The sequence below is a fragment of the Podarcis muralis genome, chromosome 15 (assembly GCF_964188315.1).
Source record: "Podarcis muralis chromosome 15, rPodMur119.hap1.1, whole genome shotgun sequence".
NCBI classification, from domain to species: Eukaryota; Metazoa; Chordata; class Lepidosauria; order Squamata; family Lacertidae; genus Podarcis; species Podarcis muralis.
Window position 1 is genome coordinate 20,615,694 of NC_135669.1, and position 22,286 is coordinate 20,637,979.

The following is a 22,286-nucleotide window of genomic DNA, read 5'->3' on the forward strand; positions in this document are numbered from 1 at the left end:
AAAAATATGTGAATTGCCCCTGAATTGCTCCTTATTTATTGAGCTTTTGTGTCTTGCAAGTGAGTTGTCAAATTGCTTGTTTTACAATATATCCCTCCTAATTCAGCACTTGTTTTATTATCACAAGATTTGGCCCCAAACTCCATCCTTCCTGTTCACAGCAGCTAGACTAGTTATTGCCGAACGATGGAAGGAAACATCTAATATACCAATAGAGGCTTGGGTTAACAATATCTGGAGTATTACTCTATCAGAACGCCTCACATACCATCGGTGACTAATCAAGGGCATCTCAAAAAAAGATACCTTTGATACAATCTGGTATCCCCTTTTCTCTTTTATTGAAGAACAAGATATTTTAATGCCATCATCATCACAGAGGTGTCTGTGGGGGGATATATTCACTGAAAATGTTAGCTTTTCTTCTTCTTTTTTTTAAAAAGGAACCTACCTGTTTGTTAACCCTAGCACTAGTGGTACCGGTAATTCTCTAAATATCCCTGCCACTCTGTAGACAATAATAATAATAATAATAATAATAATAATAATAATAATAATAATAATAATACAGTAATAATAATAATAATAATAATAATAATAATAATAATAATACAGTAATAATAATAATAATAATAATAATAATAATAATAATAATAATAATTTATATGCCACCACCTGATTGGGCTGCCCGGAGACCCACAAATTTAGACTTTTTTTGGGGGGGGGGAGATTGCCCAGGATTTTAACTGATTTTATATCTCCCGCTTTTTGTATTTTTACTGTTGCTACGATAACTGCTTTTGTTTCTGATAAAAAAAATCCCCTTCCAGTAGCACCTTAGGGACCAACTAAGTTTGTTATTGGTATGAGTGTTCGTGTGCATGCACACTTCTTTCTGATCTTTCTGATCTGTTTTTATATTTGTTTTATGGTTCTCTTTTGTGGGCTGTCTTGGAAATCTAGATTAATAAAATTATGGGTTGGGTTGTTTTTTTTAAAAAAATGCTTGTTTCATTCTGTTATCCCTTTTCATGATAGCAAAACACTATTTACCTCCAATGGAAAGGAAAGGAAAGGGAGAGAGAGAGAGAGAGAGAGAGAGAGAGAGAGAGAGAGAGAGAGAGAGAGAGGGAAAATAGTAATGCGAAATTAAATAAGGAGCAATTAATGGGGAATTCAGTACTGATCTCTTAGCTGTACAGACTCAGGAAGCTAAAAAACAAACAAACCACAACAGCACAACTTGCAAACAGGAGGCTTTTGATTAGCATTATAAGGCACCATTATTGAAAGGAACATACTTTTGACTAGGTATTATAATAAGAACTTGTCTATGAGGAACAGTATTCTTACTTAAGATTATTGTTGCGTTTATATCCCGCCTTGCCTTCAAGGAGCTCCAAGTGGCATGGAAACACAAATCTTCTTCCCATGTTATCCTCACGACAACACCGTGACGTAGCTTAGGCTAAGAGGCAATGATTGATCCAAATTTGAACCCAGGACTGCCAAGTTTCTAGTCCAACACTCTAACCACTCCACCACACTTCCTCTTCTAGTTAATTCCACATCTAGCAGGAAAGGAAATGCCTTCGCTGTGCTAAAGAGGTCCAGTGCAGAACCAACCTAACAGCACCCATAACAGCTGATTTTTCATCTAGGCTGTAAACCTGACTCTACAGAAGTGATGTTACAAACACACACACACACACACACACACACACACACACACACACACCAGTGAGTTGTGATTAGAGCCATTTGGCAATGCCTAACAGCCATCTTTCACATTCCTTGCAGTTAAACAACAGGCTTGCCAAGTGCTGAAAATTATAAATATTTATTGAAGGTGAGGGATGGAGGAAATGGATTAAGCTCCCAGATATTCTCAGAAAAAAGTCTGTTTGTTATAGATTTCACAATGATTAAATAATGCACACACACACACAATTTAAAAGTCTAATTTTCATAATCCACTAGAGCAAAAAAATGTTTCTTACTGTGTATCACTAGGCCTATTTTGTACAAGTTATTTTGTGAATTCATTGCCAAGATGATTTTTGACTTTTACACGTAATATCCACAGCCAGCCTACAAATTCACCATCACTAATACAACCTCAGGGACGCGGGTGGCGCTGTGGGTAAAAGCCTCAGCGCCTAGGGCTTGCCGATCGAAAGGTCGGCGGTTCGAATCCCCGCGGCGGGGTGCGCTCCAGCTGCTCGGTCCCAGCGCCTGCCAACCTAGCAGTTCGAAAGCACCCCCAGGTGCAAGTAGATAAATAGGGACCGCTTACCAGCGGGAAGGTAAACGGCGTTTCTGTGTGCTGCGCTGGCTCGCCAGATGCAGCTTTGTCACGTTGGCCACGTGACCCGGAAGTGTCTCCGGACAGCGCTGGCCCCTGGCCTCTTAAGTGAGATGGGCGCACAACCCCAGAGTCTGTCAAGACTGGCCCGTACGGGCAGGGGTACCTTTACCTTACCTTAATACAACCTCACTGTGCACACATAGAATCATAAAATTGAAGAGTTGGAAGGGATCCCGAGGGTCATCTAGTCCAACCCCCTGCAATGCAGGAATCTCAACATGTAGCCCCCCCCATCCAATGCTTAGCTTTGCAAATGTACTAGCAGTTTTATGTACAGTTTTATGTACAAGTGCACCCTAGGACTGCAGTCTTGGAATCCTGATGCACCATTTTTATTTGCTGATTCTGGAGGAACTACACAGCCATATGCACAAGATGATTATTTCACTGCATTTGGAAGAATGTGACCTTTTAAAAATAGATATATTCTTTATTAGATCATTAAAGCATTGACAACCAAAATTCCAACTACTGACATTAAAAGTAACTATTAACATTACAGCAAATTAAAGACAGCACAGGGTAGTACATTAAGCTTATTATTCCAGAACATGACAAAAAAAAATGCCCATCTTTCCATAAACTTATTGGATTGATTTGCAAGTTTTCTCTTATAGTAGGTTGTACATTTTATGGTAGAGCGTGTACTTTTAAGTCAAAAATCATTAAAACAGCAATAATCTTCAACTTCAGTCAACAAAACAGTTCAAAGAAAAATAAACTACATGGAAAGAAACCCAAACTTTCTCAACACCATAATCGAAGTGCATTTACAAATATTTACCATTTATGAGGTTCATCTTATTATACACAATCTTTTGTTTGAAAAAATACATTTCCCATTGACATCAGTGGGAATTCACCATGTTCACCAATTGCTGGATATATTCAATTTCCTTTTTTTTAAAATTACAAAAACATTATTAGTATCGTATTGCTCCATTTGTAGCAACTAATGAAGTTTCACAGAAACCACTAACTTAAGAACCAAAGCTTACCAAAAGAAAGGGCAACATTTGGAACCGGACATAGAGCTATGAGCAAGTTGTTGAACAAAGAGGTAAAGTGCAGGTCTTGGTGTGGAGAAGGAGAGAAGGGGAAATCTCAAAGTGGAATCACGTTACACAGTATCTTCCAGCTAACTTTTGTCTATCATTAAACAGATCTGGCAGGTGTTTGTATTCCCTCGCCCCCCAAAAAACCTGTTTGACTTGCAGAAAACAAAAGAAAGCTGTTTCCACTACATGGGAAATGAGCTCTCTTAAAAAATTATTGCCCAACAGGAGTCTTCTTGAAACTTCTCTCTCCCTCCCTCCCTCTCTCTCTCTCTCTCTCTCTCTCTCTCTCTCTCTCTCTCTCTCTCACAGAGCAGGAAAAAGTGATACCAGCTGATTGACAGGCAGACCAAGATTGGACCATAGGCTGGAGGTTTCCCATCCCTGTGCTGGGTCCAATCAAAAAGATCCATAAATATAGGATGTCTGAAGCTGTCATGTCAGAACAATGGCTGCAAGTCAGCTCCAACCTCAAAGGATTTCAGCACAATGAACTCTGGACTGGATTGTGGCAGATGCTAGGTAGATTTTAGATTTCACTGATTAAAGAGGAAGGAAGGAAGGAAAGAAAGATTCACGATGCAAAGGAAATTGCACCTGTTGAATTGAACTGCAGTCTACAAAAGCTTGTGCCGTATCAAATGTCTTCATCTTGGAGATGGTACAAGAGGTTTGTATGCATGTTTGTTTGTTTACATAATACTGTATTGAGAGCTTTCACCAAAAATTCAGTGTGCAGAATTATGGGGGAGCAGTTTTCAATCAGCCCTGGTGAAATGCCCAGCTCCATTTGTCCGGTTCCAGATTCATCTGTATACACACTCAAAACAACCTCCATAAACTTTGATTGCATCAATAAACAAAGCATTGTGGCTTTGCTGAAAATACATCCTCAGATCAAGGGTGGCTTTGTTTTCCCCAGGTTCACGCCAGAGATAAAACACAGGGGCTCTGCCAATGAGATATGGAAGCCCTCCCTCTGTAGGGGATCAGTTTGAATTTTTGCATGACAGTAATCTGTGCTCATATACCACCTGCTCCATGGACCACCATCCATTAAGGAGCATCTTCTCCTGCACTTGATATTTTGAGAGCAAGGTCATTTAAGGCAGGGGAGAAGACCTCAGAGCTTCTCTATCTTGACACATATGGCTTGGGGAAATAGAGCCAGCCTTTCCCATCTAAAATCTTCAGTGCTCTTCCACTACAATTTTTCTGAGGACATGAATCCAGCAAAGCCCAAGCCTTCACAGGTTCAAAGACTTTTACTGTCTATTCTCAAGCTGTTCTTCCGCCAACAGCCTGGCAGAAATGGCACTCCAGATTTCTTGAAGTCCATTGAGGCATCCGCGGGCTTCAGATCATCAAGTATACAAAGCCTGAAACACATCTGATATATCAGCAACCAGTGTTCTAGGAAGTCCATTGCTTCCTGGTGTGCTCAACTGTCCTGTTTACATTGCACTTTCATGGGAATGGTCGAGGAAGCTTGGAAAAGAAACCATTGGTGGCTCCACATCTTCTCCTTGCAAATACAGAAGGGCGATTTCATCTAGTCCAGAGAGCAAGCTGTAATCCTGGACATAGCAAAAGTATTCAATCAGTCTCATTTCTTAACATGGACAAGAGCTATGCATAAGCCAGGCTTACACAGAATCTCAGCAAAGCTGTATTGACGGAAGAATCTGCACTTCCTAAGGATATCAGCTTTAATTTAAAAACAAAAAGGGCATTTCTACTTTTGAAGGTTGCAATGATATATGAGGCAGGGGGCGGGTGCTGACTAATGAAACCCCCAAAGCCCCAGGGGCTGCTGAAGAAGACTCTCAAGGGGCAAAGGTGGGACTTCAGTGTCCCCTACAGCCTACAGCCAAGGCTGGGTTCTGCAAGTCTGCAACAATAGTTGGCTGTGCCAAGTACAGATTGCCTGGTGCTTTGTAATGCCATGTATCCACCTTCTCTCCTGCCCTCAATCCCTAGAATTATTTTGCAACTTCATTAGTGTGACCTGGGCTTTAAAAAAAAGTAACAATGAGGCAATGTGTGCATGTTTCATTTAATTAAAGGATACAAATTTTTGCATTTTTATTTTTTTTGTAACAGTAAGTTTTTAAGCTCTGTTTAAAGTTGTTTTTAAACTGTGGCAACCAAGCATGGGAACTCAGATACAGCGGTACCTCGGGTTAAGAACTTAATTTGTTCCAGAGGTCTGTTCTTAACCTGAAACTGTTCTTAACCTGAGGTACCACTTTATCTAATGGAGCCTCCCGCTGCTGCCACGCTGCCGGAGCACGATTTCTGTTCTCATCCTGAAGCAAAGTTCTTAACCCAAGGTACTATTTCTGGGTTAGTGGAGTCTGTAACCTGAAGCATCTGTAACCTGAAGCATCTGTAACCTGAGGTACCATTGTAGTAATAAATAATAATAATAATAATAATAATAATAATAATAATACAGTCATACCTTGGGTTACAGATGCTTCAGGTTGTGTTTTTTTAGGTTATGGACGTGCTGAAACCCGGAAGTACCAGAACGGGTTTCTTCCGGGTTTCAGCGGTTGCGCATGCGCAGAAGCACTAAATTGCACTTTGCACATGCACAGAAGTGCCGAATCGCCATCCGCGCGTGCGCAGATGTGGTGCTGCAGGTTGCGAACGTGCCTCCCGCACAGATCACGTTTGCAACCAGAGCGTCCACTGTAATAGAGAATTAGGTTCTCCTTTAAATGATGCAAACTGGAACTGAATTTCTCCCACATTCCTACTCTCAAGTAACAACAACAACAACAACTGATTATTTATACCCCGTCCATCTGTCTGTTTTTATGACTGTATGCTTCTTTTTTTTTCGTTTCTGTCTGTCATCCATAATACTTAAGGACCACACACACAAAAACTGGCAAAGCAACCAATTCTCTTGCAGCCTACCTGCCTCCCTTTTCACCAACCCAATAGAATTACCTGCTGCCTTTGGGGCCTGTGAGTTTGGAAAAAACACATCAGTTCACTATTTTGCTGGACTTTTGCAAAATAATTTGAAACTCGACTTGATGAGTTTGTTCCCTAGGAAAAGAATAAGAGGGTAGTCATAGTCCCCTGGTTTGGATACAGCTTTTGCGTAGACATTATGCTCAGAGGTGATCCCAGCAAAACATGTCAACGAAAGAACATACGTGTATCAAGAAGACTATCACCAGAACCAAGAGAAATTTAATACATGGGTTCCTAGCAGAGTGGCAGTGTGTCCTACTTTAGGAGAATAGCTGCTTTAAATGCGCATTTTACATCTGACTTCCTCTAGTAATGCTTTCTTTTGAAAGGTTTAATATAATTTGCTTTGTCAACTTTGCTGTGTTAAATGTTCGTTCTGTACTTGATTTACTTTGCAACGTTTTATTTTGAAATCTTTAAGCTACTATTTTAAGTTTCCTGTTAATTATGCTGCTTTGAATGTATATTTTATGTTTGACTTCCTTCAGCAGTGTTTTATTCCAGAGTGTTTCATTTGATGCTTTAATGTGTTGTAAACTGCTTTCAGATTTCTTAAAAATATAAAGCAATATAGAAATGAAAGGAATAATAATAAAAATAACTTAGGTCCACTAATTTTAATGGGTTTGCTCTGAGTAGAAGTTAGTTAGCTACCATCCACTATTTGTATCTATGCGCATGATTTACCGACACCAATTTTATGCAGTTGGCACTCTCTTTCCTAGTACAGTCATACCTTGGAAGTCGAACGTAATCCGTTCCAGAAGTCCGTTCGACTTCCAAAATGTTTGGAAATCCAAGTGCAGCTTCTGATTGGCTGCAGGAAGCTCCTGCAGCCAATCAGAAGCTGTGGAAGCCTTGTCGGGCGTTCAGCTTCCAAAAATAGTTCGCAAACCAGAACAGTCACATCTGGGTTTGCTGTGTTCGGGAGCCAAAACATTCGAGAACTAAGCTGTTCGAAAACCAAGGTATGATTGTACCTCAAATCCTTTTTTTAAAAAAAGTGTGGAAAGCCTCTGGCAGTTGGCACAACTCTCTCTTCTGATAGGAGAAAGGATACGAGTGAGCAGAAGGGGAAAGACCTGGAAAGAAAAAGACCCCACACCCACTCCAAAACCCATAATAAAATCAAGCTACATCTCTGTTTGAGACCAAAGCACTTACTTGCTCCCATGGGTTGGCTCCCATTTGTATCAGGCACTTGATGCCCCTCAGTATCTGATCCTTACGGAGGTTCAAAAGCTTCCAGGTCTCAGCCGAGAGATGGCGGCTGTCCGAGTCCATCGCGAGAGCGCAGTGAGCCAAACTCGCGCACTGTATTGGCGTTAAGCCTGTTTAGGGAGGAGCAGAAGGAGCATTAGACACTGCAGGCCTAGCCAGACGTGTGCTTAGCATGTAGCATGCATTTTGCTCTTTATTCAATAATTATAGGCATGTGCTAGCCCAGTTCACAGTGGGGAAAACAACAGTGAGTAGAGGCTTGTATTGCCACTTTCTCACTGTGGTTGGAACAGAGATCCCATCTCTTTCCCTGTGTGCTACTGGGAGACTGAGGGAGGGGATATCATTGTGGGGAGTAGTGAATAGATATGTCCCCCCCCCCATCACACACACTGCCTTCCCAGTAAACATTGGGCTCCCCCGTGTCTGCAGTTAATTAAGGAAAAGCAAGATATGTGGCTGATTTCTATGTATTAGGTCAGCCTTTCTCAACCTCTGGGTCCCCAGATGTTGTTGGACTACAACTCCCATCACCCCCAGCTAGCAAGGCCAGAACTCAGGGATGATGGGAGTTGTGGTCCAGCAACATCTGGGGACCCACAGGTTGAGAACCGCTGTATTAGGTGCATGCCTTGATTGACAGATTGTATCCTAAGGGACAGGAAGAGAGTTCCCTATCCTCACCAAACTTCTCCACATACCCTGATTGTCGGTTGCGTCTACTTCAACGTGGATGCCAACTTCCTGACAGCTTTTCAAGACCTGCCATGGAAAAAGAGACGTGGCTACTTTAAATATCCTGATTTCAGGCCGCAGTAAGAGTGGGCCAAACAGCTGCAAAAGGATAGGCATGGACAAATCTCTCAAGTGTTGGTTTCTCTCCGTTTCTCATTTTTCTAATCTTAAATTTAGGTCGCATTTCTGCAGAAAGTTGCGATCATTTTATAATAATAAAAAATTGTACGAATTCACCAGTATTTAGTGCAAAGCTCTCATAAATAAACACATTTTTGTTTGCAGTTTTGATATATATACATACATATTTCTGCAAGCAGTTTCCCCAGATACCATACATTTCCAACAATATTTTTATTAATATATGCATTTGTTGCACACTTTACTTTCACACACACACACACACACACACACACACACACACATTTTTGTACACAGTCCTTGGCTGGAGAACTTCATTGCAAAATTCAGAATGGTGGTAATTTTGATACATGGCTATGCTTCAGTCGGCATATTGTTTCAGGAATTACAGATTAGGTAGGTTTGGGTTTAAAGGTGACCTGGATTGAATTTCTGCCCCATCCCTACCTCAAATTAGTAGACATATAACCCAGCCAGGGGGACATAGGTGGCGCTGTGGGTTAAACCACAGAGCCTTGCTGATAAGAAGGTCGGCGGTTCGAATCCCTGCGATGGGGTGAGCTCCCGTTGCTCAGTCCCTGCTCCTGCCCACCTAGCAGTTCGAAAGCATGTCAAAGTGCAAGTAGATAAATAGGTACCGCTCTGGCGGGAAGGTAAACGGCATTTCCATGTGCTGCTCTGGTTTGCCATAAGTGGCTTAGTCATGCTGCCCACATGACCCGGAAGCTGTACGCCGGCTCCCTCGGCCAGTAAAGCGAGATGAGCGCTGCAACCTCAGAGTCGGTCACGACTGGACCTAATGGTCAGGGGTCCCTTTACCCTTTAACCCAGCCAGGCCCCACTTTCAAACTCTACTTACTTCCAAGACTCTCAGGTAACCCTTCTCAGCACAGAGGTGCAAGGGAGTCTTCTCTGAGCTGTCCCTCGCATTTACATCAGCACCCAGAGACAGCAGGTCGCTGGCAATAAGATGGTGGTTCTTTTGAGCTGCTATGTGCAATGCAGTCTTAGAAGGATTAAAAAAAAAGATGGGGAAGGAGGGATAGAAATTTTGAACGATTCACAAATGAGAGTGGCACATTGACACTGTGTTGTTAATATCGCAACTGCTGCAATTTACCAAGCAATAATCTTTACATCCATGCAAAGGGAAGAGAACATGTGCCCCCCTGCTCTTCTAGGATGCTGCTTGTTATGTACTGAGTTGAACAGGATCCAAAATGCAGCAGTCTGATTGGTCCTAGAACAATAGGATTCAGAATGCAGCAGTCTGATTGGTCCTAGAACAATGCAGCAGTATGGTTGGTCTGCAGGAGCCACCCAATCCAGCTCCAGATGGAAGTGAATCCACAACCTGATTGGCCTACAGGAGAATTCTGGAATTAGCCAATCACCTGCAGCTCATTGTGTAAATAATGTATATAAAGGGGAACTTTTATTCCTCCTCACCACTATGAGTTGAATAAAGAGCATGAAATCCACTCTCGACTCTGAGTATATTTCACTGCTAGACTACAATTCCCATCCCATCTCCTGATCACTGGGCCACGCTGACTGGGGCTGACTGGAGTTGAAGTCCTAGCATATTTTGACAGCCACAGATTCCTCCTCTCTGCTTGAGGCTGTATGAGGTTTCCTACCACTGGTAGAGAAACAAGTGCAAGAGCAGTTTCAAAAGCTGGCTTTCAGTTAACGTGAATTAGCGTTAGGGAGTGTGGCCTAGAAAAAAGTAAGTCTCACCATTCTATTTCCCCTTATGGGCTCCCTCCCCTTGCACCTTAAGATACTTATCATTCACAGACAAGTGAAAACTCTCTTATTCTGTTGACCTTTTGGGGGATTAGTGGACAAATGGTTTCTGCATTTTTTTTTTAAATGCAGCTTGCAACTTTTCATTACGTTTTTGCTCTGTTTCATGTGGTCCATTTCTATAAAATTACCAACAGCTGCCCTGCAAACAGCCTTCTGCTAAAAAGTGGCTCGTACCTGTTTCGCTGCGTTCTTCCCATCAAGTCTGTTGAGATGTGCAAACCTCCTTGCCAGCGCATATGCCAGTGCCCTTTTCCCCTGAGAAACAGCATTGTGAAGAAGCCTGGGCAGAAGGGGAGAGAAAACGAGAGGAGTTTTGGTTTGGTTTCAGAAATGCCACAGGTGGTTCCAGGCTCTCCAAGTGTCCCTATTTTCCAAGGACAGTCCTGGATATACAGAAGCTGTCCCGGTTTCTGATTTGATCCTGGAATGTCCCTCTTTTCCTTAGGAAGTCCCTATTTTCATTGAAGAAATGTTGGAGGATATGGAGATATGCAACCCCAGGGCCAAGGAGACAACTATGCAACCTTTGGAAGACATCTGAAGGAAGCTGTATAAGAATTTTTTTTAATGTTTAATGTTTTATTATGTTTTTATATACAGTGGTACTTCGGGTTACATATGCTTCAGGTTACATACGCTTCAGGTTGCAGACTCCGCTAACCCAGAAACAGTGCTTCGGGTTAAGAACTTTGCTTCAGGTTGAGAACAGAACTTGTGCTCCGGCGGCGCGGCAGCAGCAGGAGGCCCCATTGGCTAAAGTGGTGCTTCAGGTTAAGAACAGTTGCAGGTTAAGAACGGACCTCCAGAACGAATTAAGTACTTAACCCGATGTACCACTGTATGTTGGAAGCTGCCGAGAGTGGCTGGGGCAATGCTGTCATATAAGCGGGGCATAAATAATAAAGTTGTTGTTGTTGAATAAGATGCCCTATTTTCATCGGAGAAATGTTGGGGAGTATGTGGTACTGCAAAACAGAGAAACAGCAAGGAAGGAGAGGCAGCTTGAATTCAAATGAGAGCTTCTGCTGCTGGGCAAATGTCAAAAGGATATTTCCACAGGCTCATAGGAAGTTGCCTCCCACTGAGATGCTGGGGATCAAACCTAGGACCTTCTGCATGCAAAGCAGATGCTCTTCCGCTGAGCTAAGGCCCTTCCCCAGATACAATCCCCACCCCTGCTATTTGCAAATTTAACAAATAGTAACATAGGAAGCGGCTTTATGCTGAGTCAGCCCATTGGTCAATCTAGTTCAATACTGTCTACACTGACTGGCAACATCTCTCAAGGATTGCAGATGAGAAAACTCCTTCCTCTGCGTGGAGATTAAACTTTTGGGGAACTGGATTTAAGACTAGCAAAACATGAAACCAAAATGCAGGGGGGGGGGACCCCATCCCATCCCCAGATATCTATCCAAGCCCCAATACTTTCTTCCGTGGAGGTTTTTAAGGTAGAGGTTGCTTGGTGATCTGTCATGGATGCTTTAGTTGAGATTCCTGCATTGCAGGGGGTTGGACTAGATGACCCTCAGGATCCCTTCCAACTCTACAATTCTTTGATTGTATGATACATAGAATCATAGATTCTATACACCGCAGCGGTATGCTGGTTCAAAGTTATTCAGTTTCCAAACAAGGGCACTGCCTCGCTTTGACTCAGCTCTGAAAGAGGAAAGGGATTTCCCTTTATTTTAGATCTAAGATTTAGAAGCAAATATTTGAAATAGAAACATACACAGTTCTACTGAAATGGCTCATAAAATGTTGCTTTGTTTTGTTCCGGTTCCAGTGAATAGGCCCGCTGAGTTCTCTGGAAGTCTCCTCCCTGTTCCCTTATCAGTGACCTGACGCTGCTGGATAACCTTCTCATTCAGATTTATGGCCATCATGTTTGAAAATATGGAAGGAAAGAAAATCGATGACAGAGAAGCACCATCAGCTTCTGCCACTCCAAGAACTATGATAATGACATACAGTGGTACCTCGGGTTACAGACGCTTCAGGTTACAGACGCTTCAGGTTACAGACTCTGCTAACCCAGAAATAGTACCTCAGGTTAAGAACTTTGCTTCAGGATGAGAACAGAAATTGTGCGGCGGCATTGGGAGGCCCCATTAGCTAAAGTGGTACCTCCGGTTAAGAACAGTTTCAGGTTAAGAACGGACCTCCAGAACAAATTAACAAATTTGTGGTACAGAGGTACCACTGTATTGGTAAGTTAGCAATAAGAGGAACAGTAAAACTAGTGCTGTGGCTGAGAGGATAAGCAGAGGGCATAGTCCCCAACACATCTCTAATATGGGGATAATAATACCCATAAACCTGCTTGGACCAACTATATAGCAGTAAGATAGCTTCCAGGTTTCCCCAAACCCTTTTTCAAGATAGATCAGCCTTCATCAAGCTGGTGAAGGCTGATCTATGTTTTGGACTACAACTCCCAGGCTGGTGCTGATGGGACTTGTAGTCCAAAACATCTGGAAGGCACCAGTCTGGTAAAAGCTGGGCTATTTTATTTTTAAAATGAGGGTAAAAGGAAGAAAAACCTGGATGTGATGAAAAGTCCTCAAGGACTGTGGTTTTTAGCAGTATAGAGTGCAGGAGATATTATTCAGACTGAATTGTTAGATCGTGCTGGGTGTAGCAGGGAGTTCCAATTGCCCCAGGGGCTGCTGGGGCAAAGAAACATAGTGGAAGATCCCATTTCACCCTTAAAAAATATAAAGGGCAGTTGTTCTTCAGATCTGCCTCTGGCGCTAAGTGGAATACAAGTCACGTCCTTGTAAGGCAGAGAGCAGGAGTAAAAAACAAAGAAAAAGTGTGTGGTGGTCTGTTAGCAATGCTGGAGATTCCTTTTAGGTGACATGCTGGTTGAAGAGTAAAAAGAAGCCAGCTGGAGTAGTATTACCTAGTGATTAAAGGGCATGCAGACACCATAAGCAAAACCCCAGCTTTAGCTGTATTATAGCATCTGCTTTGAATGCAGAAGGTTCCAGTTTCAATCCTAGGTACCTACTGGTAAAACTGGGAGAGATTTCTTTTTGAAACCCTGGACAGTCACTGCCAGACAGTGTATGAAATATTCAGCTAGATCAGGGGTAGGCAACCTAAGGCTCGGGGGCTGGATGCGGCCCAATCACCTTCTCAATCTGGCCAGCGGATGGTCCGGGAATCAGCGTGTTTTTACATGAGTAGTAGAATGTGTCCTTTTATTCAAAATGCATCTCTGGGTTATTTGTGGGGCCTGCCTAATGTTTTTACATGAGTAGAATGTGTGCTTTTATTTAAAATGCATCTCTGGGTTATTTGTGGGGCATAGGAATCCATTCATTTCCTCCCACAAAATATAGTCCAGCCCACCACATGGTCTGAGGGATGGTGGACCAGCCCACTGCTGAAAAAGGTTGCTGGCCCCTGAGCTAGATGGACGTAGTGGCCCGCCTCTAGAAGGCAGCTTCCTTTTTAAATTAGCCCTTTATTCCAGCCCATGAGGACTGGAATCTTCCTTTATTTTTATGGGAAGAGATCTAACTCAGTAGCAGAGCACCTGCTTTGTGTAGAGATGGTATCTCTCAGTAGGGGTGGGAGAGAACCCTGTCTGAAATTCTGGAGAGTCACTGCCAGTCAGTGTAGACAATGCAGAGCTAGACAGACCTATGGACTTAGACGTTTCCTATGATATATCTAGGGACGCGGGTGGCACTGTGGGTTAAACCACAGAGCCTAGGACTTGCCGATCAGAAGGTCGGCGGTTTGAATCCCCGCGACAGGGTGAGCTCCTGTTGCTCAGTCCCTGCTCCTGCCAACCTAGCAGTTCAAAAGCATGTCAAAGTGCAAGTAGATAAATAGGTACCGCTCCGGCAGGAAGTTAAACGGCGTTTCCGTGCGCTGCTCTGGTTCGCCAGAAGCGGCTTAGTCATGCTGGCCACATGACCAGGAAACTGTATGCCGGCTCCCTCGGCCAGGAAAGCGAGATGAGTGCCGAAACCCCAGAGTCAGCCACGACTGAATCTAATGGTCAGGGGTCCCTTTACCTTTATGATATATCTATAAGAAAGCCATTGTCCTCCAGATCCACAATCCCTTCCTTGGATGGTTTAAAACTTGAGATTTTAAGCCACGGCATTTACTAAAATTCATTACCAAATTCTTCCCTTCCCTTTCTCCCTAGTAATTGGTATTTGGCTTCAAGTTTGTTGGGGCAGGGAACTGCCCCCTCCTCACTTTTGTTTTGCACATGTTACTCTGAACATTGCAATGGACACTGGTCAGAAAGTAAACACACAGACTCACAGCAGCTTTCAGGATACATCTGTGAACCGCAATGAAATGAAACAAAGGCCATGGGGGAAAGGTAGCAAGAATCAGGGGGAGTATAATCATCCCATCACCCAAGTTACAAAGGGTTTTGTTAAAAGATGTTTTAACTTTTTAAAGTATTGTCACCAGAAGGAGGAGGAAGAGTATCAGGAAGAGTGGATTAAATTTAATGATTATTTAGTTAAATATGTTAAGTTAAATTAACTGAAAACAGCTTGCAGATACTTAATTGGTTTAGGATTTTATTTATGTTAAGTGATGAATTAATATGTTTAATTTCATAAAGTGAGGATTTAAGGATGTTAATGTTTAAGTTAAATTTTATAAGAATTATGATTTGGGAAACCGTTAAAAGGATATGCAATGAAATTCAACCAAGGGGAAGCGGGGAAGTCACTTAACAAAGTTAATAAGTGTAATTTTCAATAAGGCTATGATTTATGTTTGTTTGTCTTGTGTGTTTGTTTGTTTATAATACTGTGAAAACCAATAATTATTTTTTTTGAAAAAATAATAAAAAAATAAAGTATTGTCAGGTGCAAAACCAAACCACTGACCAACCTGTTCCCATTTCTATCCGGCATGAGCAGCTTGTCCACCGAGATGCCCCTGAGCCGACTCTCCTCACGGCAGAGCTGGAATTGGAAGAAAGAAATTGTGGGAGCCTCCTGGTCCATGGAAGACCACGCACTCGCCTTCAGGCATCCCCTGCCAAGCAAGGCAGCAGTGTCCTCTTCCAAAGTCTCTGGCAAAGCCTGCCCCAGTGGGTCGTGGCAGTGAGGCCTAATCTCCTTGGCAAAGCCTTGGGAACTCTCCCCAGGACGTTCAACAGACCCATTCCCCAGCCAGCATCTTTCTTCCACGCAGGAATTCTGGAACGTGTCGACCAGATCCAGAGGTTGTTGCGTCTTTCTGCACTCAAATCCATAGGAAATCTCAGCACGTGGATGAGACAATGCGCCTGAAGCAGACAACGGCTGAAATCCGACAGGCTCCCAGCTGCTTCTCAGCCAGCTGACATCTGGTTGTGAGTTGCCGCTGGTTTCCCACCAGGGAGGCGGAAATCCATGGGTCGTGCCATGCGGGAACTGCGTAGGCAACTGAGGCTCTAGCTTGGAGTGGCTCTTGTTCAGGTCTTCCTGAAGTACTTCGACTAGGATGTCCAAGTCCTCCGTGCTTTTTAAGGCAGTCTGAGCCTGACAGCAGTTCTTTAAAAAGAAGAGAAAGAAATGAATGTATGAGGTCTGCGGTCTGATTTGCTTGGGAAATGCTGGCTACGGAAGAGAGAAAGTGTCCCACATACTTGCTTGTCATGCCTTTCTGAGCGAGCTCTTCTTTTCCCTGTACAGGAAGAAAGAAATATATAAATATCTATAGGTATTCACTTACCAAAACAATTAAAGCAAGGGTTTTTGCATGTGGGGTTGCCCCATACATACGCACACAAGTTTTTTTCTTTTTTTTTTACCTGCTCTTCCTGAAGATCTTTTGGTATTTGCTTTTGCAGGTGTTTCCTATGGAAAGAAAAAAAAATGTATTTGGGAAATTATCAACCTTGATTAGATGGATCAGCCTCAACCTAGTGCCCTCCAGAGGTTTTGGAGTATAACTCCCATCAGTCCCGGCCAGCACAGTTGTAGACAGACTGCCTGGGATGTCTCATTGACTGGGTCAAAAGCTGGAAAAAATGGCAGTGACACAAGCAGGGGAACCCCTGTGATCTCAAGGTGATCCCTTCTACAAATCGAGCTTCAGTTGTAGCCAACTTTTCTCTTCCAGAGAAGTAGCCCAGAAACTCACACTTTTAGTGTGTGACTCTTAGTGGAAGGATAAATATCAATACTGAACACAAAGTTTGTTTCCCTGACCACCATCCCACAAGTACTAGAAAAGTGAACTAGGGTGTTTTCAGACAGGGCCATAATTGGTAAACGAGTTTTGACATTAAGTGGTGTATAAACTAACTGTTTTCGAGGCTACCAGCATGAGTTTGACCAAACTGCGGGAGGTAGTGGAGGACAGAGGTGCCTGGCGTGCTCTGGTCCATGGGGTCACGAAGAGTCGGACACGACTAAACGACTAAACAACAACAACAAACTAACTGAAAGCTAATACTACAAAAAACAGCAACAAGCAATAATTTAGCTAAATGAGCAAGAGCATAAAGGAAATATGACTGGCATGGAATCCTATCAGAGGTGATACCACCAGGAAGAAATAGGAATAAAAGGGTAGGAATTAGTCACCTTTTAGGAAAAATTATTACTGTATAGTGTTTGGGGCACTTTTAGTGGAGAATGTGGTTGATTATTTGCAAGTATGGAAGAGTGGGAGACAGACAGGAATGACCTAAGGGATGGAACCCAAGGGGAAATTCTCTTGTACAGACACCACTGAGACGAGCAGGCACTGTAGGCCTTTCCTCCAATGATGCTTGTGCAGGAGATCTTCCCTTTACGCTGTGTCTGCAGCTGCTAATGCTCTTTATTAAGCACTCTTGGCAATGTAGTGCTTGACAAAGGGCTTATATATAACATGACAGCAGAGGCAGCCATATAAAGGGAAAGCTGCCTTAGCACTTGTACCCCCAGAAGATTGCTGTAGCCTATGGGAAAACATCTCCTGCAAGTTGCAAAGATCTGCTCCTGCCAACCTAGCAGTTCAAAAGCACGTCAAAGTGCAAGTAGATAAATAGGTACCACTCCAGCGGGAAGGTAAACGGCGTTTCCGTGCGCTGCTCTGGTTCGCCAGAAGCGGCTTAGTCATGCTGGCCACATGACCTGGAAGCTGTACGCTGGCTCCCTCGGCCAGTAAAGCGAGATGAGCGCCACAACCCCAGAGTCATTCGCGACTGAACCTAATGGTCAGGGGTCCCTTTACCTTTACCCCTGTTCTATGGAATGGCAAGAGGGACCCCACTATCTGCACTTTCCGGAAACAACTGAAAACGTTTTATTTGTTCCAACAGGCTGAATAAATGAGTCTTTGCATGAGTTTCTATTTTGTACAGGCAGCAACCATTTGCATGGGGGGGTTCCATTCCTGGTCCCCACATGTGTTGGCAGAGCACACATAAGCCCGTTCTGCTCCTACCCCTGCCTCTTCCAGGCCCAAAAGGACCCAAGCATCGGTGGTCATACATCAACTGCACATGCCTAAAATGGTCTCCACCTGCACGGGATTGTTTTATTTTTATTTTAAAGGTATCCACTGTTTTTAATAAATGAATGACAATGATGAAAGGAAATGGGGCAGGAAGAACATGGAGTTAATTAATGGAAGGAAGTGTGCATCTCCATCTTGGGAATCATAATAATTTGAGTTGGCTCCATAGCCTAGCAAAACAAGAGAAGGTGCAAGGGGCATCTCACAGTGGAAACAGCCTGATCTTCATTATCCTCATGCTCAGGAAATGGGATGGGAATCTTACCCTGACGTCACTGGACTCTGTCCCTTTGGAGAGACGGATTTTTCTCAGCAGTTCACACACCGGCATTTTTACCCTCACGCCTACATACTGCTTCTGAGGGGCACCCACAGTCAATGCTGAACCTGGAAAAATAAATAAATCAAAAGGTGGTGACATGCATTTACAGAGGGCCTGCTCCATGCTTCTCAGCTGGTGTTCCCAAAGCAGTATATAAACACCACTGAATAAACCATTTTTTTAAAAAAAAATATATCAAAATTTAAATAATTAAAAAACAGGTGTTTTTTTTAAAAACAAAAACAAAAAACTCAGAACATAAACAATGGCACCTGATGTTCTGTGAAGCTGGGAATCTTTAGCAGTGTTCTTTTTTCCTCCTTGCTAAAGTACAATTCCTAGGATGCTGTGGATGGAAGCCATGATGGTAAAAGGGGCATGAAAGCAATACAGGTTTTTCAGTATAGAGAAGACCTCAGTGTTGCCCAGCTATGCCCTTTGGCAGGTAATGCAATCATTTCTACTCTTGTGCGCTTGTTTGGAGGAAGGTTTTGTTTAGGAGCCATGTATTTCAGCATACTGGCCCTGTAATATGCTTTTATTTCTCTCACCTGAGTGGGTGATTGAAATACTTTTGCTACCATAGTGGATTCCGCCAGCCTTTGCATATTCACTGACAACAGGAAATTCCTTGAAGTCCTGCCAATTTCAAAATGCTTGGCACTCAAAAGACTCCCCATGAATAACGATAAGCATCTTATTGATCAAGTCTTCCTATCGCTACCATCAACACTTCTAGGAACTGGTCATGGAGAACAATGTTTGGGCCCAGAGCCTGCCTGGAAAACAGAGAACATTGCAATCCCAGTTTGGGGATGGGCAAATCTGTCAGTGTTGGTTTCTCATTTTCCCCCAATCGTAAATTCAGTTCTCCACATTTTCACATCAGTTTGCATTAAAAAAAATGTTCTAATGAAAATTCACCACTATTTTAAGGTGTATTTCTCTTAATACACACTTTTTAAATACATAATCTTGCCCCAAATACACATTTTTGCAAATCAAACCTAATAGAACACATTCCTGAATTTTGTCATCACCAACCAATGCATTTTTATGTCCCCTGTACCCTAGAACAGTGTTCCCCAACCTTGGGCCTCCAGCTGTTTTTGGACTACAATTCCCATCATCCTTGACCACTGGTCTTGCTAGCGAGGGATGATGGGAGTTGTAGTTCAAAAACAGCTGGAGGCCCAAGGTTGGGGAACACTGCCCTAGAATATCCATTTCCGTACATATTACCTGACTGGAGAAACGCACTGCAAAAATTGGGGAAGTGCAGATTTTGAAGGATGCCTGTGCTTCAGTGTAGGTATTGCTTAGCAAAGTGCAAATTAGGTAAGTCAGCCTTGAAACTAAATGGAATCTCTCTCCCTCATCCCTATCCTAGGATCTGGAACCAAGCTCTGTTGACCTCGGGGTGGAGGTTCTGAGATTTCTCTCAGCAAAGATGCATGAGGTTGAGGTGCAACTTGCCTCTCCAGATGTCTCAATTGCAATACTAAGGCTTTCTTTTGATGTTTGGGTCCTCATTTCACAGTTATTAGCTGCACTTGTCTGTATGGGATTCAATTCTTGTTATAGCCTTGAAAGGCTCAGCAAATCAGTAAATTTGGAAGTGACACCAAAAGTTATCCAGTGACATCTGAAGTGAAAATGTTTTATGAAGAGGGGTAGCATATTGGTCAGGAGCCTGGGCTGAGAGTTCTTTCAAACCTCACCTCTGCTATCCAGCTCTCTACAAGGCATATGCACACCACAGAATTAAACTGGTTTAACTTCAATATCCTCATATTAGAGTGCTAGGAATTTTAGTTGCAGAGAGCTAGGAGTATCTAACAGAGCATTCTCAGTCCCTCACATCAAACTACAGTTCTCAGGATTCTTTGAGGGAATCCACAATGGTTAAAGTGGTATAAAACAGATATAAGTTTGAAAATGCAGAGACATCCTGGGTGACCGTAAGCAAGCTACTCACTCCCATTCGCATGTCCTCTGCCAGAAATATGGGCTACCAAGGCTGACCAAACCTTTCCAGAGGGTTGGAAATAATACTGATACAGTGCATCTGAAGTGCTTTGAACACTGGGCTTACATAACATATTATGATAATGGTGCTTTTACAATCAAAATCCACTTTGAGCCTCTTTCCTGTCATTCGTGACGCATGTGGACACCGTTAACACGGGGCAGAATGCAAAACAAAGCCGCAGTCAATTTGCTCGCCCCATCCGTCTAATGCAGAATGCAGATGTGCACAATTCACTTCTGTGTTCTTCCAAAAACACTGCAGGAAATCCCCTTCACAGTGCAGGCCAATAGAGATTGCAACACACTTATATAGGAAGCTGCCTTACACTCCATAAAACCATCAGCCTGCCTAGCTCAGTACTGTTTGCACAGACTTGCAGTGGTTCTCAAGGATTTCTGGCACAGAATCTCTCTAAGCCCTCCCTGGATTTGCCAGGGATTGCGCCAGGGACCTTTGGCATGCACACCAGGTGCCCTACCCCTAAGCTTCCCTTATATACCAAGGACACTTCCTATATACAGTGGACGCTCAGGTTGTGAACATGATCCATGAGGGACACACGTTCGGAACCCGCAGCGTCCGTAACCCGCAGCGGCGCGTCTGCGCATGCGCAAAGCGCGATTTAGTGCTTCTGCACATGTGTGACTGCCGAAACCCGGAAGTAACTCGTTCTGGTACTTCTGGGTTTCAGCAGGTCTGTAACCCGAAAAAATGCAACCAGAAGCGTCTGTAACCTGAGGTATGACTGTACTCAGGTCACTATCCTCAGGGAATTTTTCTTGCACACTAACATATATCACAAGAAGCAGGTCAGAAATCAGTCGGTTTTCTTGCCTTATGAAATGACCGCAAATCATGTTGCACGACAGTATTCAATTATGCACAGAAAGGTTTCATCTTACCTCTCCTGGCAGGCAGCTCCTGAACCTTAGCTGGAGATGTATCGCAGGTGCTGGATTCCACACCGCTGAGTTCGGTTAATCCAGAAGCTGGTAAAGATGGGCTCTGTTGAAAATAGCTTTTGGGACTGGCTGTTTCCCCTGGCATAGGAGACCCCTGGTCCTCTGCATAGCCATAACCTTCCTTGGCACAGATATCTGGGCTGGCTGTCAATGGCTGGGTATCCGATTGAACTACTTTCACCAGTGCTTCCATCCTGCAGAAAGAAGATTACATTCCCTCGATGAGGCTCACTTTCCTACTCATTGCCAAGGGTGCATGATTCCGCATGTGAGCGCCATCACTGTCAAAACTAAACTCCCACTTACTGGGAGGAATTCTGGGTGGCGACCAAGCTTAGGTCGTCTGTTCCCCTATGGTAGAAGCTGGTAGAAGCATCCTCTGACTTTACTTGCTCATGAAAGCAAGAGGGAAAATATTTACAGGATAAAATCAATCTGGGTTGTAACCTGTCAGGTTCTGGAAGCCGTTTCTGGGTGTTTCAAAGCCAGTTCCCTGCCTACTTTTAAAAAAAGAAAAGGAAAAAGATAATTTATACCCAGGTAACTCTGGACAGACGTCAGTTGTCAGTAAGAAACCACACCCTGTTTCCCAATTAAGCTGTAGAAGCAGCTGACTGACAGATAACGTAGGCGGCAAAAGGCAGAAAAACAATGCAAAAAACATAATTGGCAGCGGCAGGTAGCTAATATTAAACAGCTGCACAGAATGATCCTGTTAGCAGATTGCAAGGGGAAGCAAACATCTTGCACTCTGTTATACAACTCGTTCACCCCAGACCGAGACCTTGCAGAATAAGGTATTGCTCACAGCTCAGTTTGCTCGAGGTCCTCAAAAACTACATGCTCTGACTACTTCCCCTCCGCAGTCTAGTGTTTCCACTAGAGGGGAACAACCTTCCCATTCAAAAGCACAGAGAGATTCACAGCTATCAGGAGTCCCCTAGGGTTACCATGGTAACTATTCAGTCACTACTGCCTCGAGGGAAGGAACTAGGCCTCAAGCCTGCCCTCCGTTTAATAAAACATTCTGCCTACAGTTCCAGTTGTGTGAATATAGGAAGGTGCCTTATACTAGCAGGCAACTGGTCATTGCCCGCACCAGTGGTAGTAACCCAGTGGTCCTGTGCCAGTCAGTGGGCAGGGATGATGGGAGGTGAAGGTC

The 22,286-nt window shown here is 43.4% G+C and overlaps 1 protein-coding gene across 3 annotated transcripts; it reads right to left on the reverse strand.

The window, feature by feature from the left end:
* Positions 1–4,242: 4,242 nt before the first annotated feature.
* On the reverse strand, positions 4,243–21,641 carry LOC114585903 (uncharacterized). 3 transcript variants are annotated; one of them, XM_077919400.1, is made up of 12 exons: positions 21,431–21,641; positions 21,065–21,318; positions 18,074–18,195; positions 16,112–16,157; positions 15,947–15,984; positions 15,205–15,851; positions 10,498–10,603; positions 9,371–9,517; positions 8,337–8,397; positions 7,579–7,745; positions 6,385–6,486; positions 4,243–5,000 (listed from the first exon to the last, which is right to left on the reverse strand). In XM_077919400.1, exons 2-12 carry the CDS (start codon positions 21,315–21,317, stop codon positions 4,878–4,880), a joined length of 1,812 nt encoding a protein of 603 aa, XP_077775526.1. In that variant the 5' UTR covers position 21,318; positions 21,431–21,641; the 3' UTR covers positions 4,243–4,877. The 3 variants fall into 3 exon arrangements, with proteins under 3 accessions (XP_077775526.1, XP_077775525.1, XP_028564606.2); XM_077919399.1 differs by having other exon boundaries at positions 21,065–21,639; XM_028708773.2 differs by lacking the exon at positions 6,385–6,486 and having other exon boundaries at positions 21,065–21,635.
* Positions 21,642–22,286: the final 645 nt, after the last annotated feature.